At 34.2% G+C, this 18732-nt stretch overlaps 3 protein-coding genes across 3 annotated transcripts; all 3 read right to left on the bottom strand.

Annotated features, from left to right (window-relative positions):
* Window positions 1–2925: 2925 nt before the first annotated feature.
* Window positions 2926–5442, bottom strand: LOC147276398 (ubiquitin-conjugating enzyme E2 28-like). Its single transcript, XM_086252976.1, has 4 exons — window positions 4758–5442; window positions 4523–4650; window positions 4282–4386; window positions 2926–3438 (listed from the first exon to the last, which is right to left on the bottom strand). The coding sequence occupies exons 1-4, from the start codon at window positions 4825–4827 to the stop codon at window positions 3295–3297; spliced, it is 447 nt and encodes a 148-aa protein (XP_086109102.1). The 5' UTR covers window positions 4828–5442; the 3' UTR covers window positions 2926–3294.
* Window positions 5443–5812: 370 nt separating this feature from the next.
* On the bottom strand, window positions 5813–9052 carry LOC147276399 (rac-like GTP-binding protein 5). The gene is made up of 7 exons (XM_086252817.1): window positions 8930–9052; window positions 8041–8128; window positions 7847–7956; window positions 7628–7691; window positions 6647–6711; window positions 6434–6499; window positions 5813–6331 (listed from the first exon to the last, which is right to left on the bottom strand). Exons 1-7 carry the CDS (start codon window positions 9026–9028, stop codon window positions 6227–6229), a joined length of 597 nt encoding a protein of 198 aa, XP_086108943.1. The 5' UTR covers window positions 9029–9052; the 3' UTR covers window positions 5813–6226.
* A 5417-nt stretch (window positions 9053–14469) lies between these two features.
* Window positions 14470–17131, bottom strand: MCM10 (minichromosome maintenance 10). Its single transcript, XM_086255214.1, has 10 exons — window positions 17038–17131; window positions 16691–16874; window positions 16425–16499; window positions 15997–16234; window positions 15788–15912; window positions 15546–15579; window positions 15399–15445; window positions 15100–15240; window positions 14728–14862; window positions 14470–14632 (listed from the first exon to the last, which is right to left on the bottom strand). The coding sequence occupies exons 1-10, from the start codon at window positions 17129–17131 to the stop codon at window positions 14470–14472; spliced, it is 1236 nt and encodes a 411-aa protein (XP_086111340.1).
* Window positions 17132–18732: the final 1601 nt, after the last annotated feature.

The following is an 18732-nucleotide window of genomic DNA, read 5'->3' on the forward strand; positions in this document are numbered from 1 at the left end:
CTTTGGAATTTCAATTACATGATAAATGTTTTTTATGGGTAATTTTCGATAAAAACATCAAGTATGTTTTAAGTTGTAAATGCATGTTATAGGTTACAGATGCATGAATAAGGTCATAGATGCATGTTGTAAGAACTACCGAGCGCTCGATAGAATAGATTCGATTTCTACTTAAGTTTTGAACCGGCTAAACTCTAGCTTATCTTTATTTCTCATTTTGAGCTTTTACTTAAAACATCCTAATATTTATTACTATGTTATACTAAATTATATGAGATATAACCATTGTATCTATACACAAAAAATGTATATCAATCACCATTAATAAATACCATATCAATATGGTTGGTACATAATCTAGAGCAATTTTGCATCAGACACTTCTAAGTGTAATTATTGCCTAAATGAGAAACAAAAATGCAAAGTGATTGGATAATTATTGGTGCTCCTTTTGGTACAGTAGACACTAGACACTAATGCTATTGCTATATATGTGACGACATTAATTATAAAAAATGAAAACTATATGGTATAAGATCTCCTTTTTCTTCAAATGTAGTAACTAATCAATGGTACTGAGGAGGCTCATTGTATTTGTGGTTCATATGCATATGCTCTTCTTTTTGGCACTCCAGTTGACTAGACCTTTTGCCTTTATGGCCGAAATTGACTAGACCTTAAATTTCAATAATGAAGGTAAGGAAAGTACTTTTTCCCTTTCTTTTTTTCACTTCATTCAATATGAAGACAAAAAAAAATTTCTGAATAAATGTACCCTGCACAATATTCACATGCACAAAAGGTCCTACAAAAATAATTTGATTCATTCATCTTTCACCATCATCATTATTTTTACCCACATGCATGCATGAGATCGACCACATAAATTCGTATATATATATATATATATATATTTTTTTTGTCAATACTTTAATTAAACCATATGATAAATAATCTTGTATCAATTTTTTTATAAACCAAATGTTTTAAACGCATTTTTCACCTTCAAACTGCAAAATGTGTTTCCTTAATTAAGTACCTTTTTCCTGTTTTTCCTCCATTCATTACTTCTGCATGAGATATGTATATATATATATATATATATGAAATGAAAAAAATAAATAAAAAAGCCCCCTACGTCTCTTTCTCTTTCTATTGCATGGTGTTGTTTCCAATCAACTTGACATTGCTTTTAATTAGCACCTGGCAACCAGCAAAAGGCAAAAGCCAACAACACTTAATGTTTTTCTATTTTTCTGATTCGGCAGCACTTGCATGTTATTTTATCGGTGAGCTTGGTAAATTCCTTTGGCAACCTGCAAAAGGCCACACTTTTTATTTTTTTTATATTTTCTTTTTGACTCGGAAGCACTTGTTATTTTATACGTGACTGGGTAATTTGTTTTCCTTATTACCATTCCTAATCATTAATTTCAAGTTTTATTATTAGTCCAAATAATGAGAGCGGGTACAATAATAGGTAGAGTGGGTTGGAGTGGATCAATGTGGCATTAGGTAGAGTGGGTTGGAGTGGATCAGTTAATGTTTAATGATATATGGGTTCTAATTAAGCCATATATTCATTATTAAAAAAAGGAAAGAAATGGGTATAATTCCTTGGGGCATCTGCTTTTCAAGTTTTTTGGTGTGATACTTTCTCTGCCACTTGGATTGGTCTGATGTCTATTCAATCTACCGACAAAAGGATGGTAGGGGAACACCAACACGTCTAGAAGTCAATGACTCATTGCCTTTGTTATATGTGGCTCATGATCGAAAGATATGTGCTATAGTAGTACAAGTATGTTCGTATTGAGACCCATTGAGTTAGTACTCTCATTCAGAGTTTCAAAGCAATGAGCTGCGTTAGCTTCATGGAATCATAGTCATTAAAGTGAAGTTGATGATTCACAGTCCTAAGTGGTAGTAATGAAAAGTAGAAAAATAGATTAAAAGATTCGATTTTCTCTAATTAAAAAGAAAAGGCAAAAAAGAGAAGATCAATATCAATTTGAGATTGGAAACAATTAATTAAGAAACTAATTAAATGGGGTTTCAACTTTCCACCGACGATTGTTCATGGGTCTTACAAAGGGAGCTAATTAACTGCTCTTGCCATGGCCCATGCATGGACCATGGTGCTCAATGATCAACATTTTTTGGAGGCATGCATGGAAATTTTATGTTAGGAGAATATATGGTAGGTCAAGTCATGCCCTACCAATCTTCCAATTTTATAATAATAATAATAATAATAATAATAATAATAATAATGTCAATTAATCATATGCATACAGACCATTAATTATCACTATACAAAAATTGCAAACACGTACGCATGCACATACATAACCCAACTCTCCATTTGGCATGATTAATTAGTGCCTGACATTATTTGAAAATTATAATCATTTTCAATATAATTTGAATTAATGTCATGGAACTCATAAAAATACATGCATATATATATATATATATATACGCATGCAATGCACGTTGAATTAATATATATATATATTAAAATATGGGTAATTAATTAGTAATGTGCATTATTGTGAACATTATTATTACTATTATATAATTGTTCTCAGTACTACTGAACTAAATATTTGATACTAATATATCGGAACACCTACTTCTGCCTTCTGGGATTCGCTAATATTATGTTTGAAAGAAGAGCGATTACTTTTATTTTTTTATTTATGATTCTTAACGGAATAGACAATGACAGAAAATGGACCATACAAAGTCAGAAGTCAAGAACTGGGCCCATTTTTGTAGCTGGTGCTCTTTCTTCCAATGGGCTTTTTCTTAAGCCCACCCAAAATATTGAGATATTTTATTTTGGGAATCATTATCCGTGGGCCTTCTTTGAGTTGTCATGGTGCTACTTGGCACCAGAAGAAGACAAAAAAAAAAAAAAAGTTGAAGAATTTGAATCCATTTATTTCATTTCACTAAGCACATTCTCTAGTAAATGTGATAAAAGAGTACACAGACCATTAGACCAAGCAGGATTATTTGCATTTCCACACCAATATGAAATCCTTTCAAGCAAGGAAACACCATTAATGTTAAAAAATGTAACTTCAAAAAGTTTCCAGCCATTCATATCAAGCTAAGAAAGCTCAAATTACAAGTTTGGAGCCTAACTCGGTTACTTCTAATTCCTCAGATAGGTAGTAAGAAGAAGAGATTAGCTGGATGTATTAAACTATTAATTATAATAAAGTGTGAAATTAAGGAGCTAGGTGCATGCATATCACTAGTTATACAGAGAGCATTAGGGTCTGTTTAGCCCATGGCATACTTATGGGTCCAGCTCCGAGCTGTTGATTCATACTTGACTCTGTCACTCTTGCACATATGAGCAATCTCAGGAACAAGTGGGTCATCAGGATTTGGGTCTGTCAGCAGTGAACATATGGACAGTAAAACCTGCATATCACCATATAAATGCTTCCTTAAAAATAGTTTTAGTAATGATGTGGGACAAAGTGTCTTCTAGTGCTCTAAGATATTAATAATTGAATGGTAAGAGTGTTTATAGAGAACAAGTCAATAATATATATCAAACTTTTTCCTTACAGGTGCATCCTTCACCTTGCAAACCGACAAAAAAATGGAGAATGGAGATCGAGGGTTTTGAATCCAGTACCTCCCAAAATCAAACCTCTAATATATATCATAGAGAAAATTACAGATTTGGTCCACTAATTGTTTCACTTGTTCAATAAAGGTCCAGATTTGTTTTCTCAACTTTATCTCATCTTTTACCCTATCAAATCTTAGCCAAATTCAGCAAACATATACTTGTTTTAAAGCTATGCATCTCCTCTTTACAATCATATAAAGATCATTTAAATCGGAGTTCTAAAACTCAAGATAAATGTCTCCAAAGTAGGGTACCCGAAACTACCAATTTTTCGTAGAAAATTTTCAGATTTTTTAAACTTCACCAAACTTCCATTCTCTTTAATTCTAATACTCCAAATTGGTTCCTACGACTAAGAAATAATAAAATATAACTTATACTTTAATTAGAATTGAAGAAAACACAACCAAAATGATTTAAAATCATAACTTAAAAAGAATCGTGGACCAAAATTGAACTAAATATAAAATAAGTGGACCAAAATTGAACTTAAAAAAGATCGTGGACCAAATCTGTAATTTCCTCATATATCAAATTAACTAACCACTAGATTCCGAAAACTTAAACTATCAGGAAATAAGTCAATAATGTATACGAAGCTAACACCTAAATCTCAGTGTTATTACCTTGGATATGGTGAGTGCTGGACTCCATTGCTCCTTGAGAATGTCCAAGCAGATATTGCCATTGCTGTTTATATTTGGATGGAATACTTTGGTCCTGAAGGCAACCTGCAAGGATTTTTTTGTTTACCAAAGGAAAGCATCAGAATATATCTAATTGAATGGTAGAAGGACAATATGACCATAAATTTGAGAAAATGATTTATGGAACAGAATTTAGTGAGGTTTAATTGCTTTATAGTACCTTTGGAGGTTTGAAAGGATAGTCAGGTGGAAAATGGATAGTCACAAGGAATACACCACCTGCATAGGGACTATCATTTGGACCAATGATTGTTGCCTGCCAATGGAACATATCCTCATGCACAGGACCTGAAAATCAGCACCATATATAAGAAATCACATATTATTCTAAGTAAGAAGTAATGAAGTAGCCATTACCCATAAGCCCAATTTTAAATTTTTTCAGTTTCTTGTACCTGCACTACATGAAGTTGGTGGATCTCTCTGCAAATCCTTGAGCTCCTTCAATATTCTCTTTGAGGCCATTATTCAAGCAGTTCCAAAACCAAGTTTCTTGGGTTGAGTATTCAGAATTTCAAGAGAAAGATGGGTTTGCAAAAGGGTTGTAATCTATTGACACCCTGCAAAATAGCAGGTGGTGGTGTGTATTTAATGAAGTGGTAGTGGAGATTGAGAGGGCCATATGAATTCTTGTGGACTGATGAAAGTGGGAACAGAATCAATACCAGAACAAAGTTGCAAAGAAAGAATTAGAAATTCAAAAAATAAAAAATTCAAAGATATTGTCTTTCCTAACAAGGTACTGTATAATTGCACATTAATTACTTGTTTTAGAGAAATTTGATGCCATAACAAGTACCGAAAGTGATAATTTTGGCAATAAAAGGTAATAGATTCTAAATGGGAGGGCATGGCTTACTTTCAGTAAAAGGCTTAAATTTTAGAGAAATATCCTCTTTTAGGCAATTATATGTCATGAGGACTCCCATTGGCAGTGGGTGCTTCCCACCTCCCAAAAGAAAAGATATTCGTGCTTAGCTCAAACAGTTGGTTTCTTGAGAATCTGGGACAATTTTGAAGGTGATGGGTGTATACGAAAGATAATAGGAAATTTTCTCAAACCGAATAGAAACACAATATTCTGTCCACATACAGATGTTGGTAACCCCATCCCACTCCCTCTCTCCTTGTATCTACATTCAATGTATTTAATTATAAGTTCTTAGACTGAATCTAAACCACACAGTTCAGTCAATAGTCAACCTAATCAATGATCCAAATTCAATCTGAAAAAGAGAAGATTTTTGATTTTCTTGCTAAATATCTAACACGCTGTGCTATTGGGCTATGAATCATAACCGCACATTTAGGCATGATTCCATGTAATCAACAGCCATGATTTCCCTTGGCAGAAAAAAAAAAAAAAACAGTCATGATTTCCAATTTGACAAAATAACATGTGAAATTATCTCATAAGAGAACTTACTCTCTAAATAGAGGTTCTAATAATATTCCTGAGTTCCTGACAATAATATATATATATATATATATATAATCTTGAACATTGAAATGTAGTAAATCAGGTTACAAGAGGTGGATATCATCTTTCTTCAGAAGTAAAATTTCAGTAATATATAGAGACAAATAATAGATTAGGGAAATCCTGCCCAAATAAAACAAAGGGTTCTGCATGTTTCTTAACCCGAAGCACTAATATACAAATCAGAACACTGCCCGGATAGAACAACGAAAGAACTTGATGCATAAAGAGAGCTCCTACATCTGTCAGTCGAAACTACGCCGCCGCCCAGCCTGCTGCTTCCTCCAGGAGGAAAAAGGTAAGAGATACAGTGACTGAGAGAGATTAATGGATAATTGACTAATTCATCACACTTTGTTCCCAACACTATTATTCTTTTCACAATCACAGTATGGAGCAGGTCTTCTGGGCTCTTCTCTTCTTTTTCTTCTTCTGCTTTGGTGGCTGGAGAACCACTTTAATGGCTGCATCAAAGACTGCTTTCACATTCTGCATTCACAAGGGGTAATTAACACAAACATTAGTTGTTGGTCATGAGACCATGGCATACTTTCCTGTAGGTCTAAAGATATTTGAATAAAATTTTCAAACCTGCTGTGTTTTTGAACTACATTCTATGTAAACTGGAGCCCCAATCAGCTTCTTTAGCTCCTCTCCCTTCAAAAAGAACCCAAAGAAAATAATGTAGAAAATCAGGTTATTATGATATTAGTTGGGCCGACTCTATGAAACAGGATTGATGACAAGATAAGTACTTAAGCAAAGACAACTATGATCATAAACTCAGGCTGCACTAGAAAATACCTGGGCTGTGGTAATTGGAACTGCACCAGGGTGATCTATAAAGAACTGCTTATCATCCCGAAGATCTACAGGAAGAATATTTAGCAGTCATGAAAGCAATGTACCAGCGATGGGGCAGAGATAAGATTGCATTCAGTAACTACTGCAATATAACATGATATCCACAAAAGACTACATATGGTCACTACTGCAACATCACATCAGGCATGGTCCGGTTAGACCACACTAACATAAGTACATAATGACATTGTACGAAAAACAAATGATGATTTACAAGGGATTTACAAAGAACACCCTTGGCAAACAATTCAGTGCCAGTCAATGTGGACCAAAGATATCTATGCATGAGAGAGAGAGAGAGAGCTGTTATATGATTGCACAGTAACCAAAACAGAAACTTCTAGGAATGTTACATCACTATGATTGCACAGTAACCTATCGAAATCCAACAAAAAAGTACTGCACAGCAACTTCAGGACAGAAGATTGGCAGCACCCCTAGGCTGCTTTTGAGCACAAGCCACACATATAATACCTTAGGGTCACATAGCAAAAGCCTTCCAATCTGGTACACCTTAAGCATACACAACAGGTTCCTTTCATATCATTTAATATTTGTAACTTTTGCTAACTTTTACCATATTAATCCATTAGGAACCATTGATCTTCTCAGGAAGCTAATTGGTAGATTTAGATTACACAAGAAGTAACCCAGATATTCAAAAACAGAAATAGTACATACAAAAGTTGCACTTGACCTGGCATTTGTATCTTGAAATATGCAACTATACTTAGTTACTTACAATAGGATCCAACAAAGAATCTTAGATAAGCATAAGCGGGAAAGGCTACAGCCCTAGGAAAAGAATTTGAAATGGAAATGAAAAAACTACATTATGAAGCAATCGAAGTAGAAATAACTATAGTAATCAAGAGTAACATAATAGGAGTAGAAAAGAAAGCAAGGGAGTAGAGATCTCACCAAGCTTAGTTCCAACAAGAATAATTGGAACTGCAGGTGCATAATGCCTCAATTCAGGAATCCACTGAACATTGAAACATACAAGAATAAAAAATAAAAAAAAACAAATAAAAGCTAGATCAGTAAAACTTAGACATCAAACAATAGCAAAAGAAAAGATGGAAGGGGAGGGGGGGGGGGGGGGGGGAAGAAATATCTGTTGGATAGTGCCAGTCTTACTTTCTTGGCAACATTTTCATAGCTGGCCTTGCTTATGAGGGAGAATGCCAGTAGGAAGACATCTGCCCCACGATAGCTCAATGGTCTTAATCTATTGTAATCTTCCTGCCCTGTTCCATGAATTTAAAACATCAGCCCTAAGTTTAAGAAAAGAAAAAAATATGATGAAGGACTATTATGAGTTTTGAACTTACCAGCAGTATCCCACAACCCCAAATTAACAGTGCTCCCATCCACAACCACATTTGCACTGAAATTGTCAAACACGGTTGGCACATAATCCTGCTCCCCAACATATTGCAATCAAACACAGCAAGTCATAATCATTCTCTATCAAAGTAAACTCAAACATTAACAAAAATACAAAAACAAAAAGTTCTGAAAATCTTAATAATCACATCAATACAAAGTTTGGATAAATTCTCAATGTACATACATGCCATACTTTTTGAGATCACAAAAGCACCTTTATACAGAACAATCTTTTAGCCCATGAAACAGGTACCATGCAGAAAGGTTTTGCATAGCATTTATAACCAATCAAGAAATGTATGTAAGCTAAATCCTTTAGAAAAGGAAGAAAAAGAAACAAAAAAATAAGAAAAGTATATTGTAGGAATGATTTTATTTCTGAGCTTAAATTCAGCTAGTTACTTGGCTTAGTTGAGATAAGATTCAACACAGGTTCAAGAATGACAAATCATAGAAAAGGTTAAGGTTAACTAAACAAGACCAAGAAAACCCTCTTAAAAAATGCTGCACCACAACACACACACACGAAAAAAAAAAAAAACTAAAGAGCTCTGATCAGCTCAATCCAAACATCAAGGCTCAAATTTGATCAAAAATCTAAGATTTCTTCATTCTATTTTGCATATCGAACAGAGGGTAAATTGAAAGACCCAGTTGAACATGTATCCTTCCAGTCCACTCAGTTCAAGAATGTTTCCACATTGAGCAACCAGACCGTCCTACCAGGCTCAGCTGAGGAAACCAGCTAAAGACAAACCCCAAAGACTCAAACTTTCACATTTTGTTACCAAGAATAAAAAGAAAGAAGGAAAATAAGAAGAGCCCTTTTACCGTTGGGAAAGTGTTGCTAGTGTAGGAGATGAGCATGCAAGTCTTGCCCACCGCTCCATCCCCCACTGTTACACACTTTATGAACCTGGAAGCACTCATTTCCACCCAAGTCTGCCTCTTCCTTCTTCACCTGGTACTTTTACAAAAACCCTCTTTCAGATTGCAGCAGTGGGTTTCTTTTTCTTAACCCCCACAAGTCCTTGAGACCCAGAACCCAGAGAGAGAAAGAGAAGGAGGGAGAGAAAAAGATGGGATGGGAAAGATTAGGGGGGCTGGGCCTAAAGAGCCAGCTCTTGCCAGCTATAATAATAGGAGTATGATATTTAATGTTTCACTGTGCACCTCAATGACTCACTCAACCACAGAGACCCCATTTCAAGTTTCAACCTTTCTTTCTACTCTCAGTAACTCTACAAAACACCTCTTGGGTAGTTGGGTTTCTTTTATTTCAAGAGATCCAATAGAAAATGAAGATCACAGACATTTTTACCTTTTATTTTGTACTTTTTACTGTCATTGGGAAGAAGATTATTGGGAAAACAAGGAATATTAGGCTATTAATTAATTTAGTGCCATCAATGCAGTTATTGTTGGTTCATTTACTCTGTGTTCATAATGTGTCTGTTGGGGGGGGGTCTCAAACGTCTGTATCAATGTGAAAGTTCCTTGTAATTGATACATGTACGTCTACAGATTGTAGCTGTATCATGTAATTTGGTTTGCATATGAAGTTTTGAACCATAAATGCTCTGATTGGTGCATTCCTAAATTGGAAACTCCTGCTTTTTCTATTTCTGTGTTTCTCTCAATTTTTAATTTTTAAAAAAGAGAAAAAGAATATATTTGGAAAGCCCTTTCATTTACTTTTATTTCAATGTCCAAAATTTCACCAAAGAGGTTTGGAGGAAGAAGTAAGGCTTAATTTGGGATTGCTGTGAGAAAAAACAGCTGTGAAGTAAAACAGCTGTGAAGTAAAGTCAGCTGTGAAGTAAAGCAGTTAAGTGTTTGGTAAATTATATTTTTAAAAGTGTTGTGAGTACAAAAAGCAGTATGAAGGTGTTTGGTAAATTGTAATGTAAAACTGCTGTGGCTATTTATAATTACTAAAATGAGGGTATTATGAGTAAAATAAAATTTTCATTGTTGCTGTGATTCACTGCAGCTTTCAAAAGTACCTACAAACTTGTTTTCTATTTTTGCTATGGGGAGTTGAGAATTGTGGGGCAAAGCACTTTTTTATTTTTTTACCAAACACCAAAACTGTTATAGGTGATTGAGAATTGTCATCCACAACAACTTTTGGGTCCTCCACAACACTCCCAAACGAGGCCTAATTTTATTTAAATACTCAAGAATATATATACATCATACACACAGAAATATTCCTTCACCATACAATTCATATTGCCAAATTGTTCATTTAAATCATTCATCAAGTATTATACCAAAAAAAAAAATTATAAAGTATAATTATATTTGGACATGCATTCCTCATTTACAATCTGGCCTAGCCTAGCCTTGGCCCATATTTATACAAAGAAATAAGTTACTAATTGAGTTTAAATTATGCTCAATGCTTATTTTCAACATTGACCTTAGTAGTTAACCTAAAAGCATAAATAAATCATAATTTTTTTTGGCCATTAAATAAATCATAATTTGATACACCATGTTAGGCAACACATGCACAGCCCACCCTTGCTTTACAGCATCACAAAACACCACCAAAAACATATAGCAATAAGTATCTTAGTGTTTGTTACAAATACAAATAATACTTTAGTCTTTAACTGGTCAGGAACTTGTCGTCCTTACAAGCTTACTTAGTCTAAAATATTATTATTTATACATGTTATTTTGTTAAATGTTCAGATATCTAAATTGTTAGACCAGCAACTCTAAAAACTTCAATTGTTAGGGAATGAGCCAATAATGTATATTAAATTTATCAATTTAGTATGCGCAATTCTATGCACAACTAACAAATAAGTGTGTAATGAGGATTGAAAGTTTTGAACATGAAACTTCTTGAAAACAAGAATCTGAAACTATGTTGAATAACTACTAAGCCTAAAAAGTTACATAACTACTAAGCCTAAAAAGTTACACTGGCCCAACAAGGCAACAATACATATCAATTTGACATAAATGTGTTGCAATTGCACGTTCAATGGTGTCCCCAAGTTTCAAAAGAAAAAGACAGCTAGCCAGCAAAACCCGAATTAAGGATGGATATATAGATGTTTGACAAGTTTGATGGGGGAATTTACAATGTTAATTTTGTTATGAATGATGTGATCCTAGTGGAAGATTTGGGGCATGCATATATATGCTTTCTTGTGAATTAAGCAAAGCTATGGAAAACCCTTAGATGGGAATGGATCATAGGGATCCTTGGCTTCAAAGGCGACCCAATAATCAATAATATTCAATATAATGAAAGAAAAAGTTATTTAGTAGAAGATTAAGAAAGGGAACTTGACTTGGCATTCATGAGTTGCTTGACCCGTCATGCTCATTGGACCTCTAACCAAGTAATTATTCCTTTAATAAAATGGTGGTTGTTGAGCGGTTAATTGCCCGTCCACCCACCACATCATAATTATTGAAAAATATATGCACACGTTAATAACATATTATATATTATAAAGAGTCCATTAATTATAAGGTACTAACAAAGCAAAATATTAACCAAAACCACTCAATCTATTTTTATTAACTTGCGGACACTATCTACCAGCCCCCCAATATATAACATGCGGACACCTTCCAAAAGAAACGCATAACAACCAAACCAGCTACACAAACAGCCCAAAACTGCTCTTTTTTTTTTTTTGCCAAATCGATCTCTTTCTTCAACTTTACCAAATCGACAATTGTTCATCTTCACTCATAAGCATCGTTCTGCAATTGCAAGCCTGCAACTCCAAAAAAACTGCAGTTTCAGTTTACTTTGCAGTTTCAGAAATTGCAGTTTCACTTGCAGTTTCAGAAACTGCAGTTTCACTTACACTACAACTGCAAGCTTACAACTCAAATAAACTGCAGTTTCAGTTCATTTGCAGTTTCAGAAACTGCAGTTAGTAACTACAACTCCAATAAACTGCAGTTTCAGTTTACTTCCAATGTTCCAGAAATTGCAGTTTCAGAATCAAAAACCTTCTACTGATAAAAAATCAAAGTAGGAGTCTACGTACCATAAGCTGTGTTCATGCCCAATCGAGGAGAAGTCGGAGTGGTAAAAGCAGATCTAGAAGGCTTCGATCAAGCTCGGAGCAGATCCATTAGAAGGCTTCGAGCAGGCTTCGATCAAGCACAAAGAGAGAGAGAGAGAGAGAGAGAGAGAGAGAAAAAAAAAACATATTTTTTTAATATCATAACTTACAAATGTGACCTTATTGTTAAATTTGAACAATAGGTATAGTAGAGGTTAAATAAAATACTTGTCATGTACCCTAGAGTAATTAATTCTATTATAAATTTTGTTCGGTTGCGGTTGCAACGGTTAATAAAGTGTAAAAATTGCTAAGAATTATGTGAATTATGTACAATTGTTTTATATAAAATATAATGTATACACTTTAAGGTAATTAAGTTGAGTACAATATTAGTGTAATTTGTTGAAAAATAAAAAAATATGAATTCTAAACAAGTGATATTAGAATTAATAATTAAATTAAGGCGCATGACGCATTATCATATCATGCTTGTCATCGCATTTCATGGATTAAGTAAATGAAAAAGATGTTTGAGAAAACAATTAATGTTGAGAGGGAAATAAAAGAGAAATGATATGTAGACAACAATACCAGCTGAATTCAAAACATCAAACACAACGTGGGGAGGGTAAAGAAGTAGTTGAGCATTCTTTATCAATGATGTAATTAATTCATTAAATACATATTCTGGTGGTCAATTTTTATAGTTTGGACTTAAACGAGGATCGATCACCTGCTTCACAATACTTCATTTCTTTTCTTTCAAAGTTTTGTTTGTAGTTACTAGTTAGGTGCTTCTGTCTCTTGTTTTTCTGTTTGTTTCTATATTGTTCTCTTTGTTGTTCTTGTTGTGGTGTGTATGGAGCCTTCAGGTCAAGAAAGAAAAAAAAAATGAAAAAAAGGCAAACTCAGGCGTATTCAAGCATACTTTTTAGTTGTCGTTGTGATATAACACTTATCCCCACACTTACGATTATAGCTCGATTCTAGTTTTTTTTTTTTTTAAAGAATTTTAAAGAATTTTAAAAAAGACATACTGGTTTTGTTGGTTGAAAAGTATAATAAACTAAAATAACCCTTTGCCTAACAAGACATGATGTAGTCACAAGTTACAACCCTACTAAGGTTTTGGTGGCCAAACCCATAGGTCCTGAGACCCTATCAATTTAGTGAAGGAACATGTTGTCCTTATTGATCCTCTTTTGGAAAAAGGGTAAAAGATTCTTGTTAAATTCACTTTAATAACAGAACTTTATGGAAAATCCTAATTCCCTAATTATTTGTGCCTATAAAATTAATGTGGAAATGAATACAAATTTAAGTAGCACATGGGAAGATTCATACCAACTTCATTAGTCCATGTGCTGAATGGCCAACTATCCTCCTACTCCTCTCGAATCAACATCTTTCCATCTGGCGCTTTGTCAAGATATATTGGTCCCCTCCCCATAATTAAACCAAAATCAATTTCAAGTAACATGCTGTTGTTGTTTTATCCAAGCAAATAACACAAAATTAATATTCCAGATTACTAGCATGTGATGACCTTGAGCTTGGGTTCTGAGCACTAGCAATGCCATACCTATAGACATTGATAATCAACCATCGTGCATGGAATTGGAACCCTTATGACAAAACAAAGGGTAAAATGTCGTTTTATTTTTTATTTTTTTTGTTTTTGTTTTTCATGTTTTGCTTACAAGTCTAAATCATAGAAGTTGCCCCTTCATCACCCTACCCCAAAACCACCCATGGCACAAAATATTGCTGTAACTAAAGATACCACCAGAAAATAGTAAATATCTTGACCACTCTACCTATATGGCTATATCTGATAAGAAAAATCAGTCCTAGCTAGTTGGTAAAATATAGAATTAGATCAAATCCCCTATCAATGTTACATTAATTAAAAAAAAAAAAAGAGGAAATGTCAGCTCACAACATTCTCTACAATGTTAAAGCAATTAAAAGATTGAATATTATTGGCAAGAATCTTACAAATTTTGTTTCAGTGACCAAGCCAAACAGCTATAGGATTCTGCTTTGCTCAATTCTTTTGACATGGAATAAGCGCTTTGCCGGTGGGCATCAGAGATTCAGAATCATACACCAACCCCAGAAGAAAATTACTGTATCTTCTGAGTTTTGAACTTTTTACTTCTGGGTCAAAAATACAATCATTTTTCTCTGCTTTCAGTGCATTGTATCTGATAGGAGCTCTAGTTATTAAACACAAATCTCAGTAGTCCAGTAATATACTTCCCAGATTTGGTATTCAACATGGATTTAACCAAGATGTTTATTTAGTGTATACAAGTCTCATTATTCTTCATCTGAGTTAACATAATATAATTCAATCATCTTTCCTATCCCCTGCTTTGTTTTGTCTGCCAAATTACTCTCCTTTTCAGTTTTCTTTCTTTTTGCATCCAGTTGCTGATTTCCGGTGACTGCAGATGGACCCATGCTTGTGGCAGATGATTTCCTGAGGAACAGTAAACAAATCTTCAGTGACAAGGAAAAAGAAAAAGTTACATACACAAATAAAAATACTGTAGAAACATCTTATATATGATTCACCTCTTCTCTAATTTGGAGATTTGTTTGTTTCGCATAGTTGACTCTTTCATCATATCTTTTGCATTATTGTCTGAGATCTCGGCCAGAAACCTTATTCCTTGTGAGTGTGCATTTGTAGTCACTTTAGCTGCATTACTGTTCATATAAGTCAATAATCAAACCATTGATAGAATTCTATAAACTCACCATAAACAAAACTTCATGTGCAAAAGAGATGCCACTGCCAGCTATATATTCAGCAGTTGACTAGTGATTTTCTCTTGTTGCTAAAATTTATAAAATGAGAAGGCATTGTATAATTGGCAACCAAAGAGCCTTAGTGAATTGCTTCATAATCAAATGAGGCTTAAATCTATGCTATCTATGACAAACCTTAATGCCTTCTTAAGCCCTTCCACGGACAACAGCTTCACTGGCTGCATAGGTTTTTTCAAGTTTGTTTTGTCACGTTGAGGATCAACCAAAAAAATTCCTTCTGACTTGTGAGGATTCAGAAATGCTGTTCTCAGGTTCCTGGTAGCACAAAAAATATATATACATTCAAACAAATTATATCACCCATGTGAAGAAACTAAAACATATTACACAAAAGAGTTCCTTTCATTACACAAATGTGAACTCTAGTCTCTATATTAAAGAGAATCAGGTGATGTTAAGCATTTATCACCTACCCTCCCTTGAGCTCAGTTCGCATTGAGGAATATTTCTGTGATTCTTTCTGAAGAAGTAGACATACAGGAAATACCAGTTAGTAAGTTTTCCTTGAAGACATATCAGAACAGGCAAACAAGAATAAGGAATTAAATTTACATGCTTACCGATTTATGATATTTACAATATATCCCACGACGTCTGAGATAACAGGAAGAATTGATGTCAAAAATATTAATAAATAGTACAATAACCACTGTAAATATAGATGCACGTAATGATGCAAAAGAATCTCAACCTCCATTGGTAGGAATAACCATAAACAATGTTACCCCAAGCCTCAAATACTAAATGACAGTAATTATAACTGTCAATGAATAAAGTGGTCAAAGAACAGGAGGTTACATACTTATTTATGACTACAGTACAAGCCATTCCATCCTTCCTTTTCCCTTTGCAAACTCCATAGTCAACTGAAGTGCCCATCTTCACGATTTGACTGGCTGAATATACACTCAAAGAAAAACCAGCACCCTGCATAAACAGATGAAAACAGTTATCTTTGATGATATAAGAACAAGTCATTGAAAAGAAAAACACTGCATGACAAATTAATACCATTGCATCATTGCGTACAGTGCAATTAAACAGCGCAAACACCATTCCAGCCTGCTCTTTGCTGTTCCTCTCATAAGCATCACCAAACAAGAAAACAGAAACGGTATCTTCATCCAAACACCCAAATTTCCATATAGAATAACTCTTCCCTGTTTTACTAGTTTTTGGATTCCCCTTCTCAGTCAACACTCCAACAGTTGCCCAGCATCCCTTAAGAGTATCCCCAACCAACGAATTCCTGGAAAAGCCCATGTAAAATATCACAATCCAATTCAACCAGCATCTGGTTACAACTTTGGAAATACTTCCCTAGCTAACAAGTGCAAAATCAAATTCATTCTGGTTTCTAAAAGCATGTAAACCACTTTCATAATTCTAACCAAACAATGCCTAAATATGCAAGGATGTGAAAAAAGCAAAAAGATTACTTTATGGTGGATAACCGAACAAAACGAATGTCTGAAAAGCGATCATTAAGCTCTGAAGGAGATATCAACTGGTTCCTGTACCAAAAGAAAAAAGATCAACAAATCACACACAACTTTGAACTTCCAAGGAAAAACCAAGTAAAAAACTTCTAGTCTTCCACATTAGATAATATATTGTCAAAATAGTCTAACATTTTCATCAATTTGGGATTGGCAAGCATTAAGCAACAAATATAAAAATGTAATCGGTTGGGGTTATAAGCTACCTAATTCGCAAACCCGAAAACCTCTCAACTTCTGGATCGGTGGAGGCACTTGGCCGGTTCAATTTGCCAGTCTTCTGGACCGGTTTTTGCTCGTAATCAAGGCAGTCCTGAACAGCATCCCTAAACACGGACATGTCCGCTGCCTGCCCATTTCGGCTCGGAAATTCATCGTCCGAAAGGTACCCTGCTAAAATTAAAGCCATTGAGAGAGACCCATTAGACCTTTCGAGAAATTGAGAGATACCCATTTCGATTTTCCAATACCATAGCGAAAATGAGCAAACCCATCAAAAAAGTTATTAAAAAACATGAAAATGAACCAAAACAATAGATGGGTGTATTTATACCTGTAACTGGAGAATGGGAAGGAGAACCAGGAGGGGTTTCCGGAACCCTATCTTGGAGAGAGAGAAGGAGGTCAAGGTCTTGGCGGTTTGACATGATTTGGCTCTGTGAGACCTCTGAATAGTGTGATTTGTGTCGTAGACTGTATCAAGCGGAGAGGGCTTCGGTGTTTGTGTTAAAAATTTGGAGCTCCAAAGATTCGTTTAAGACTGTGGAGGGAGACTTTCGGATTTTTGGAGGGAACACAATTCAAAGTTAACGCACCCGCGCTTTTAAGTTCGATGGTTTTCATTTGGAGTTAATTACACTTACACCACTGAAGTTTATCGTTTTTTCACATATATTTTTTTAAATTTTAAAAATTACACATATACCCCATGAAGTTTCAAAACTATTACATATAACCCCTAACAAGAGAAAAAAATAAATAAACAAGAAATAAAATATTTGTATTGATGTTGGACCTTACACCTTGAGTAATCTTTTTAGGCCATTTCACCCCTTAACATGCCTTTTTGCATAATTTCTTATCATTTTTTGTCTTAGTATAGGAGGTTATATGCAACAGTTTTGAAACGTCAAGGGGTGTATGTAAAAAAACGATAAACCTCAAGGGATGTGAGTATAATAAATTCTTTTCATTTGAGTCTCATAAGAGATAAGACTCATAACTCCTTCTATTTTTATTTTTTTTATTAATTTCAAAACCCAATTATGATCCAAATTAAAGATAAATTAATATGTCAATAAAGAAACTCTCCGGCATTGGGAGAAATGTCACTTTATATTACATTTTAGAAAACATACTCTAAGACTTATATTAATCAAAATCTATTACTTCATTCATTTTCGCCACTTAGATTAACCTCAACATTTTTTTTATTCTGTAAAACTAACTCCAAGGGTTTGGGGTATGGAAAATTATCTCCTTAAAAATGATGGGTTTATTCTATGAACTATTATTCTCATTGTGGTCATATATTATAAATCAGACTTATCTCCTTAATGAAATGATGTATTGCACAATAGTCAGTTTTATCACTATTATTTTAGCGATTTTTTTCCTTTTATGTTTGATACAGTATCCATCAAGAGATTTTATCATAAAACTAATGAGTGCCTGTATATATTTGATAGTTGGATAGGAATGGAATTTCAAACCACATAAATCATGCATTGGGTATGAATATATATATATATATATATGGTTTTGGGAAATGAACTGAAAATTGTCTATGAATGGTACATATATAGCAATAATAATAATAATTGGATTACATGATGATCACCTTCTAATCTAATCCTTTTATTGCAGGTCAAAATATACACAACTTAGTTGTAGGCCTAATCCTATACACATTAATAATGTTTGACAAGGAGAAGACTCAAAGATGTGGAAAACAGAAAAGGAATTAAAATGGAGGCATGGTCAAATGTATGGAACCAAAAAAAAAGTGAAAAACAAGGCTAAATCCACGGTCACATTAAGAAATTGTCACTAGCAGGCGTTGCCATATAAATTTGGTGCATGCAGATTTATGGAAATCTGGGTTAGCCATCAATCTCGGACTATGCTGTTACATAACTACTGGAGTGAACAAGGCCATGGCATCCACATATCACTGACAGTCCACATTCAAACCCCAAAAACTCGGATTGCTCTATTCCAAAAGTAGCAAAATTAAATCCTTGATATA

This window comes from Dryas octopetala, chromosome 8, assembly GCF_963921425.1.
Source record: "Dryas octopetala chromosome 8, drDryOcto1.1, whole genome shotgun sequence".
Taxonomy (NCBI): Eukaryota; Viridiplantae; Streptophyta; class Magnoliopsida; order Rosales; family Rosaceae; genus Dryas; species Dryas octopetala.

Coding starts and splice junctions, on each gene's coding strand:
- LOC147276398 (XM_086252976.1), bottom strand. CDS start 4,827: ATGGCCTCAAAGAGAATATTGAAGGAGCTCAAGGATTTGCAGAGAGAT. Junction 4,387..4,522: donor ATCCTTTCAAACCTCCAAAG/GTACTATAAAGC, acceptor AAATCCTTGCAG/GTTGCCTTCAGGACCAAAGT. Junction 3,439..4,281: donor CAGCACTCACCATATCCAAG/GTAATAACACTG, acceptor GGTGATATGCAG/GTTTTACTGTCCATATGTTC.
- LOC147276399 (XM_086252817.1), bottom strand. CDS start 9,028: ATGAGTGCTTCCAGGTTCATAAAGTGTGTAACAGTGGGGGATGGAGCG. Junction 7,692..7,846: donor ATGAAAATGTTGCCAAGAAA/GTAAGACTGGCA, acceptor TTCAATGTTCAG/TGGATTCCTGAATTGAGGCA. Junction 6,712..7,627: donor TCTTGTTGGAACTAAGCTTG/GTGAGATCTCTA, acceptor TTCTTCCTGTAG/ATCTTCGGGATGATAAGCAG.
- MCM10 (XM_086255214.1), bottom strand. CDS start 17,131: ATGTCAAACCGCCAAGACCTTGACCTCCTTCTCTCTCTCCAAGATAGG. Junction 15,446..15,545: donor ATTGTAAATATCATAAATCG/GTAAGCATGTAA, acceptor CTACTTCTTCAG/AAAGAATCACAGAAATATTC. Junction 14,863..15,099: donor GGGCTTAAGAAGGCATTAAG/GTTTGTCATAGA, acceptor TTATATGAACAG/TAATGCAGCTAAAGTGACTA.